The sequence below is a fragment of the Mesocricetus auratus genome, unplaced genomic scaffold, assembly GCF_017639785.1.
Source record: "Mesocricetus auratus isolate SY011 unplaced genomic scaffold, BCM_Maur_2.0 Super-Scaffold_100019, whole genome shotgun sequence".
In the NCBI taxonomy this organism is placed as follows: domain Eukaryota; kingdom Metazoa; phylum Chordata; class Mammalia; order Rodentia; family Cricetidae; genus Mesocricetus; species Mesocricetus auratus.
In genome coordinates this window covers 17137417-17147190 of record NW_024429200.1, presented here as the reverse complement: position 1 = coordinate 17147190, position 9774 = coordinate 17137417, and the positions used below count along the sequence as shown (strand labels likewise).

Genomic DNA, 9774 nt, shown 5'->3' with positions numbered 1-9774 from the left:
CATATATTGTTTACTAAAACAAATACTTTTTAAAATAAACAATAAATATAACTAGAGCAAAATGACAGAAACAATATAATGAAAACATTTCAAATGTTTTTATCCTGCTATGGTCATCTACTGGCTATCTGCTAATCCAAACGAAGAGTCAGTGTCTACAAAAAAGTGGTTACAGGTCCATACAAAGTAAGTTAACCAATGTTATCACAGTACTAGGGAGAAATTAGTAAGCTTCTAGTTATGATATTCAAAATTTGTAATCTTCATGTCAACCCAAGGTTTGTGAAACTCGGGGCTTCATTTAGATTTTTCCTCTGTGAGACTAAGCAGGAGAGAATCCAAAGGAATGTGATTCTGTGCTGATAAATGTAAAAGTTATACATTGCATTGATGTGTTAATAGCTTTAATGCATAGCTATTCTAACTATACTGTAAAAATACTAGAAATCATAACTCACTTATTCATAACTATTCAAAAGATGTGGCTTAGCATAGAAGCCATAGAAGCATAGAAGCTCATACAAATTAATCATTATGAATTTTCTACTATCAAATAGATTCATGAATTTTGGAATTTATAACTATTATAATTTCAATTCATGTTTTCTATACATTAATGATAATGCAGTTGGAGTTTTCAATAAATAAATAAATAAATACACATTTCACTTTGATGATTCTAGATGGCCATGTCTTGATTCCTTAGCAAAGTCCCTTGACAAATACTATAGAAGTGACTTATCCAAGTATCATGTTCACTTTTACACTTTATTTTCTGCTTTTAGTTTTATAAGAAGATTTTCAAATAATAAACTGATGTTTGAAATGCTACAGTGAATTCCAAGTATAAGATATGGCAAATGGCCTAACTTCTTTGAAGTTCATTAGCATCATGTTCGTGGAGAAAGAGCATGTAGATGTCTGCCAACACAATTTCAACCTTAGGTTTCTGGATGAAGGCATGTAGATGTTCTTTAGTTGTATTTCAAAATACATATAGACTCTATGACAATGAGTATGAAGCATGCACTGGGACTTCAGTGATTACATCACTGATTTATATGTGTTGTTTATACATAGCTACATCTTACAATGAATTCTTAGCAAGTCCCAAAGTCACCATGAAGTAGGTAGCAATTTTGTGCTTCTCATGGCATGGTCTGATTAACAAAGCCAGGAGCCCAGGAAGGGTACTCAGTGAAGTTAAACATAGAGTCCATCCAGGTGAACACGCCCAGCATCACCACAGCAACACCCAAAATATTTACTCCAAGTCCAGCTTTAATCTAGAAAAGGAAAAAGCATAAATGTCAGTCTACCAGGGAAAAATCCTACAAAGGTTTCAGAATTGCATCACATAACCTGATCTACATCCACTCTCAATGACCTGTGTATGTTGTGATTATCGTCAACTAGGGATATTCTTCCTTTCATGTCAAATGAGAATCTGTCCCTAATTACCATTTTGATGGCACCAGAGAGGTTTCTCTTTAGAATATATGTAAAGTCAATCTGCCCTTGTATGTTAAGTTGTAATTGGAGATTGATGATCTTGTTTCTCAATGGATAGGTTTCAGAATGCCATGTGACAACTTTATTCTTTAGGATTACTTAGCATTATTGGTTCCCCACACGAGTATTCTTTAATTGAAATTTTGTAATGTCACTACTATTCTTCTATCATAATATAGTTATTTTTGAAAGTCTTACATAATAATTCTAGAGTCCGTTGAACAATCTCAAAATAGCTTTTTACCTATCAGAGATTGTCACCTGCTGCTTGTAAATTGCTTTTGTTATTACCATTTGTTTGTTTTTGTTTCTTCCCTAGAATATAACCTTGCTCATTTGTTTATAGAATATCTTTGACTGGTTATATGATACAATAGGAGAGGAGGGTAATTATGACAGAGACTCTATGACCTGCAAAGCCTAAAATAGTCATGGTTTGTTCTCTCACAGTATTTAGCTACTCCTGAATTCTCTGCATTAAAACATGGCTTTCCAAAGCAAAAGGGAAATGTTTAGCATGATTACTATGGGTATCCTTTGCTAGGTTCATACAAGTCACACATTTATTCCATAAGTCTGCTTATATTCATTCACACACACACACACACACACACACAAGCACATGCATACATACATGGTATATTTTATATTAAACATATTCTATTTTCCAACAAATGTTATGTGCCTTGTACACAGAAGTATTTCCATCAGTTTTATTTTTCTGTATGCAGGGACAGTAATCAGGGTGGGAAGAAGGAACAGGAACTCACTGTGTAACTTCATGGATGTAGAAAACTCACAGAATTGACTTTGGCTTTATTCTCATTTGGGTTGGAAATTGGTGACAGAGAGTGGGTTATGATTATAATATCCTCAAATTGGTTGTCAGCTACCACTATTTTTGTATTTGGAGACAACATGTGTGTTCTACCACTTAAATTTGCCTTTGTTTCTCCCAGGGGCCCTACCGGTGCTAGAAGCTATAACAAAGAGACTTTCCCTCAGGCACCGGGCAGGGTCTTCATCATAGAAAATGGCGCATAAGCATTTGTGATAAAGAACCATGGTGTTGCTTTGATTGATGGGGTTTTTTGACTTCTTGCCTTAGGATGGATCCTAATCTTGACATAAGTTTAAAGAGTCATGTTAACAAATTCTGTGTACTTTTCCTTTCCCCAGACCAGTGCTCACGCATTCCTCATCTGTATTTGTGAGCATGAATTCTAACAGCACGTCCTCTTCTAGCATCTCTGCTTTTTAAAAAATAATTCTAGGACCGGTCATGCGCAGAGTTTTAGAAACAGACTTCAAACTCTGATTTTCCCACTGGTGGATTCAAGTGCAAGGTTAGCGCCTATTTGCCCCATCATGTATGCAAAGCATAGTCAATGGTATTGTGTTCTTTTAGCTGCTGACTTACCATGTCAATGACTTTCAGGTGGCCATATGAAAAAACAATTGCGTTGGGTGGATTTGCAACTGGCAGAAGGAATGCAAATGATGTACAGAGTGTGGAAGGGAGCATGATATAAAGAGGGTTCACATGAATGGCTTCAGCCTGTGGGAAGAGCCAAAGGAGGGTTGAATTTAAATGCTGAGGGCAGGCACCAAACATGCAAGTGAGCAAACTTACTGTAAAAATACTTCCCCAGAATCATGTTGAAACCTAATAGCACAAAATTATGCCTAACTTATACCTTTCCAGAGTATTTTAAAGTGTCTCTTATTTTTATGGTTATTGTTAAATATTTAGACCTTTATAATTTATTTAGAAAATAAAGTGTCACTTATGTCAGAAACTACATAAAACCAAATTTATTTATGATGTGATTAGTGTTATTTACATGCACATGATATACTCTATAATATAGCATCTTTGTATATTTGTAAACATTTTTGAGTATTGTAAGATGACTAGTATAGTTCAAAATAATAGATGATGTCACAAATGTGAGAGACACCAAAAGAAATTATCAAGTGTGCAACTAGCAACCAAGAACATGTCGGGAAGGTTCTATGACTCTAGAGATTCTCAGGGTATTACTAACTCCATCACTTCTGTGAGAAATTTAAAAGTACTTAGTGATCATAACTTAAGGAGAATTGCTATTATCTGGAAATTGTTGCATAATTTTCTAACAGCTTTATTTCACTAAATAAAACAGAAAGCAGAATGCTGAGATGACATTTTGCCTGTGATCTCTTGCCAATAAGCAACTGATAAACAACATATATTTTCTTTGCTAATTCAAATCAGCATTCAAGTACATGAGCAAATAATCCTGTGGAGCGGCTGGAAAGCATTTTCAAAAGGACCATCCTTATTTCTTTAACTCAATTTTTAACTTAAAGTGCTTTATTTTCACCAAAATAACCCACCTGAATCAGAAAAACGTTTCAAAGCTATCTTGTGTAATTGCTTTGGAGCATGATAAAGGCAGAGGGGCTCTTTCCCCATGTCTTAGCAAATTGTCTCACTTCCTGTCTAAGATATTTAGGCCTCAAGGCTAAGACTATCTGTCATTCATCTGTACATCTTTTATAGGAAGAACTTCTCAGAAACTTAGGAACACTGTTCTGAAGGGAGATATTTCAAAGTGTTAGGAACTATTGAATCATTTTATAGCTGCCATGGATCCAGGATGGTTTCATACATTTGCAAATGAAAACAAAACAACAAACAAAACCCTGGAAAGAGAGAAGGTAAATTGTTTACTAAAGACTATACTTCCTGAATGTCAAACACAGTTCCCTTGAGCAAAGTTATCTAGTGCATATAAACACCATGTACATTGCTAGCCAGGCGGTGGTGTTGCACTTGTTCAATCCCATCACTCGGGAGGTAGAGGCAGGGTGAACACTATGAGTTCAAGGCCAGCCTGGTCTACAGAGTGAGTTCCAGGACAACCATAGCTACAGAAAGACCCTGTCTGAAAAACAAAAAACAGAACAAAAAAGACCATGTAAATTGCTTACAGAAGGTCCATTTGGGTCAAAAGAAACTCCATATAACAGGATGAGAACTTGCAGTCCAAACAACAGCAAAACATACGCTAGAGGAAAGTAACATAAATGTAATACTCACCAAAGGAGATAATATTGGGAAAAGAATGGTGATGGTAGCTGGGTTGCTGGCTACCTCTGTCAATGACGTGACCATCAAACAAGATATCAGAATTATTAGCCAAACTGGTAATGAACCTAAAGGAGATAGTTTATTTCCTATCCAGCTAGACAGTCCTGATTCCTACAAAACAAATTTGCAGTATTTACTATTCACATAATTCATTTTTTAATTAATTCAATTTTCTCATTTACTTTACAACCTAACCACAGTTTTCCCTCCCTCCTCTCTTTCTGTTCCCTACCCCATCTCCCCCACCTTCCCTACTCCTCCTCTGTTTTTGTTCAGAAAGGAGCATGTGTCCCTTTCAACAAAGCATGACATATACAGTTGAGGTAAGACAAGCTCCTCCCTTTGTATTGAGGCTGGGTAAGACAATTTAGTATGAGAAATAGATACCCAAAAGCCAGCCCAAGCATTAGGGACAGGCCCTGACCCCACTGCTAGTAGGCTCACAAATAGACCAAGCTACACAACTATCACACATCATATAATTAATTTTATTTATTTATTTATTTTTTATTGTTTGATTTTACGAGACAGGGTTTCTCTGTATTGTTTTGGAGGCTGTCGGTCCAGCCTGGCCTTGAACTCACAGAGATCCGCCTGCCTCTGCCTCCCGAGTGCTGTGATTAAAGGCGTGCACCACCACCACCCGGCTCCATAGAATTCATTTTAATGAAGCACAGTTTAATCACACACACACACACACACACACACACACACACACACACACACACACATTTAATATGTTAGCTTCTAAAATATCATTTCCTATATTTTTGTTTTGGTAAAGATGGATAATTTTGATATGGACAAGTTTTCAGAATTATTCCAATATGATTGTCTTGCTTTAAGAAGTTTAATTGTCCCTCCATGCTTTTCTCTATTAAATCTTAATTTTGTGGAATTAACATATGTAAATGTCTTTATAAGTCATGATGAACTATAGAGCTTAAAAAATAGGGAAGCCTCAGGTTCCTCTCCCTTTTCCTAAACTGTATCCCCCAGAAGCAAGAACTTTCAACTGTTATTAGCTACTTGCACTGATATTTTGGGATTAGTATAAGTCACCCTTCAAAATAACATTCTAATTATGCTTTTTTCTTAAAATTTCAACTTGAAACATTATTTATTGATTACCTAATATGTTACCTGAGGATTATGTTTTCTTGTGCCATTCATCTTACATAATACCTTCTGCCTCTTAATTCCTCATTACATAGCAATACTTTGGATAAATCAATATTTGATATTTATTGCTGTAATTATATAAATATTGTTCATTGCTGGGCCATTTAACCATCTAAGATTTTATTTACTTTTCTTGTTTTCCAAGGAAAATATTCTGCTTGCTTAGTTGTCTAAGTACTTCTCACTAATTCATCATGCTCTTCAAATTATCTGGAGACCTATCCAACAAGCCAACAAACACTATAAGAAAGTGGACTTGTTTTCTTCATGTTCCCTCGAGATGTGTCTTGGAACAGACCCTCCTTCTGCTCCATCTGGACTAGCCTCATTTTGAGTCTACTTAGCTACCCACTTGTCTCACCACTCTGCTTTGTGGGAACCCCTCCTACACTCCACTCATTTGGAGGAACACATCTTTTCATATGTGCTGAGGTCGTTGGATGGAAAGTACATTTGCAGAGTCTCCATAGGTCTGAAAATTCGATTTCTCTTCACACTGTTTTCCTTGCTCTGATTTCTAGAATTCTAGCTTTGAAATCTTTGAAATTGTTCAGCAATGTTAAGCAGTTAATCTATTTTTTGTGTCTTTTGTGGGCTTCTTTAGATTGATTGGATACTGATCTTTGATTCACTGCATGCAGTCCAAAATATTGCCTGCACACAATTACAGGTTTGCTATTCTGTTTTCTCCCTCTAAAGTTTAGGAAAAGCCTACATTTTGTGAGATTATACTTATGACAAACTAGGCTATACATCAGAAAAAAATTGACTATAAGCAGTAAACTCAGCTCCAAAGTGAATACAAACATAACAGACATGGGCACTATGTATCAGTTGTATTGTTTATTGTTTTGATTCATATACAGAATTAACTATTTTATTTGTTTGTATTTTAGCACATGTATGTTTGTGCAAGTGCACGTTTGTGTTGAGTGTGTAGGCTCTTTTGTGTGTGTGTGTGTAAGCCTGAGTTTGATGTCAAGAGTCTACGTTTATTGCTCTTCATGCTATATGTGGAGGCAAGTTCTCTCAATTGAACTCAAAAGTCTACTGATAAGGCTAATCTATCTAGCTTGCTTTGGATTACAGAAGGCCACTACATCCACCTACCACTTACACAGGTCCTGAGAATTTGAACTCTGTTCCTCAAGCTTGTAGAAGAAGCATTTTATCCAATGAGCCATATATGAATATGAATATTAGATTTATGAATTTATACATATAAGGATAATGAATATAGTGGTTAGAAGAATATAAACTAAATTATAAGGACTTCCTAGGAGATGAATTAAGAGTCTGCTTTATATATGTCTGATTGAGACATGAAGGGAACACACCACTTGCTAGTGATCCTTTCTGGAGTCCGTTATGATTCTATATCCACCTCAAGATTCTGAGATCTACAATGTAGAATCTTCAGGAATTCCTCCAGCACGAACATCTTAATAGCTCTCTTAGGCAAGAATCTTAGAGGATTCACTTCTGAAAAATTCTTTGTGCTATTTTTAGAAGTGTCCTTCTTTTTTAGTCCCTTTCTCTTTCTAAACAGTCTCTTAAGGCGTTTGTAGACTAATGTTCTAGTTTTCTTATCTTTTCCAAATTTTACTTTAGTTTTAATTAAAATATAGTTACATAATTTTCCCCTCTCTCCTCTCTGCAACCTTTCCCATGCTTCCTAATCCCTCTCAAATTCATGCCCCCTTCTATGTTATTGTTATACACACACATACAGACTCACATACATGAATGTATATACACACATATGCATGCATAAATGTATAGGATGATGACAGTGTTAGTGTAGCTTATGTGTGTTTGTTGTAGGCTGACCACTTGGCACTGGACAATCATCTCCTTTTAGTGTTTACCCTCTTTTACCCTTTTGTTGTACTTCTGACATATGTTCGATTTTATCTTCTAAAATTGCTGCTGTCTTTTAAATATATAGTTGCTATTATAATTCTAAGTTTTAGAAATTTACTTTAGTATTATTTTTAATTTTCATATCTTTAATATTTCTAACATCTCTTTGAGGCACAAATGACAAAATTTAATGTTTTTTCTGCTTTGTTCACTCTTTTTGCCTTTTCCTTGTTCCATTTCTTTTTGTTTCTAGATTTCATTTTGTTTTTCTGTCTTTTGTAATTATATATGGGGCTTCCCCCAACTATCTGGTGACTTTTGACTGCCTACTTTTTTATTATTTAAAGAGACCATTAAATGGTGTTTTAAAGCTCTTGGCAGTAAGCAAGGATTGTTGATGGAGACAATGCTTCAACTTTGCTATAGAATAAATCAATTTTCTAAAGGCTGTGTGGCCCTTCATGAATGGGGATGGTATTTGAAGAAATAAAATGACATTGAAAGCTTTAAAACTATCTTTAATATCCACATCTGGCTTCTCCTGTACTTATAATTTATTGCTTCCAATTCTTTCTCCCTTTCGGGATCTTACTCTTAAATCACCTCTTTTCTTGAGGATTCTTCCATGTTCTGACCCATGTCATTCATCCACTTGCACAAAACCATTTACTCCTACAACATTTTCCTGCTGTCATGTACAGTTTTGAACACCTTTTGTCTGTTATTGACTGTGCTGTGCAGTTTTAATCTTTAAAGACTGGTAGAATTTTTGTCACTATTATTATTGTGTTCTTGGGAGTTTAGGAAAATTTGAGAAAACAGTATTTAATCTTTCACAGTTATCATAGAAAAAGTATTTGAGGAATGTGTTGAAAAAAACCAACAACAGAGTTGGAGAGTCTATCACTTTGTAAGACATCAATCGTTTCAAATCAGGGGCATTTAATAGAGAGGTCACAGAATGAGGTAAATAGTGCATAATTGCTATCTCATGCTTTTTTCTTTTTCTTTTTTGCAAATAGAAATATTCTCTGGCTTGAGACATTTGCCAAACAAATTATGACTTTGAACAAAACTTTTTCAAGTTGTCTCCTAGTATTCTGGAAAATGAATTTTTAGGGTCATATTTGTGTATGAACTTTTTTTCTTGTGGGAAGCTGAGGACTTCAGTTTGGTTACTCAGGAGGAGTTTTTGTTTTTGTTTTTGTTTTCTGGAAATTGTTGCAGAATGCAGATTCTGGTGACTAGGATTTTTTTTAAATGAATTAGTCTTCCTTCCATGATTTTCCTAATTCTTCCACTGAGAGAGCCATATGCATCAGACTAAATCCACACCTTTTCATTTCCTCAGATTTTGCTGTTCTAGGGTCTGGTCGATGCTTTCAAAGCCACTTTGGGTGTCTAGAGTCCAGTCTAGACAAATTTTGAGGAGAGATGAGCAAAATTCTTATGAGAGCCAGCCTTTCTGATTCTGCTCTCCTCACACTTCAAATCAGCAGACATAGAGATGCCAGTGATTTATTCTGAGAATTCAGATCTCATTACTGCTGAAACAGTAGAAGAGAAAATTGTTATTGTCTTATATTTCTACCATTTTCATCTGGACAGGTTATGAGGCAAGGCAAATCTAAGCCTAAAGCAATTTTGCGAAAGGCTCTCTGAATTCTAAGACTTACAGTTATTACTGAATCCTATTGCTAAAAGTTCAGAATCTAAACACTAGGCAGAAACTAGTAAGAAAGTTAGAAGCAAATGATATTCTCCTAACAAATTATCAAGACGAAAAGACAGCAATTTGTCCTGAGCATTGAAATAAATAAAATATAAAGATATACACAACTGAGCGAGCCCAGCTTCAGGTGAGATTGGGTCCCCAGCTGGGACCACCCGCCCATCACCCATCCCCCTCCATCTTCGGGGCCGCTCCCGGCTTCTAGAAGAGCCGCCCACACAGGCCCCTCCAAGACCCCAACCCAGGGAGCCCAGCTTCAGGTGAGATTGGGTCCCCGGCTGGGACCACCCGCCCATCACCCATCCCCCCCATCTTCGGGGCCGCTCCAGGCTTCTAGAAGAGCCGCCCA

The 9774-nt window shown here is 36.1% G+C and overlaps 1 protein-coding gene across 1 annotated transcript in view; it reads right to left on the bottom strand.

Annotated features, from left to right (window-relative positions):
• Positions 1–749: 749 nt before the first annotated feature.
• Positions 750–9774, bottom strand: part of Slc13a1 (solute carrier family 13 member 1) — an 85983-nt gene continuing 76958 nt past the window's right edge. Inside the window, exons 13-15 of the mRNA XM_040728655.1 lie at positions 4598–4759; positions 2933–3070; positions 750–1286 (exon numbers count right to left, since the gene is read on the bottom strand). Of these exons, the coding sequence (XP_040584589.1) occupies positions 1149–1286; positions 2933–3070; positions 4598–4759 (438 nt within the window). The 3' untranslated portion in view covers positions 750–1148. The remainder of the gene's footprint in view (positions 1287–2932; positions 3071–4597; positions 4760–9774) is intronic.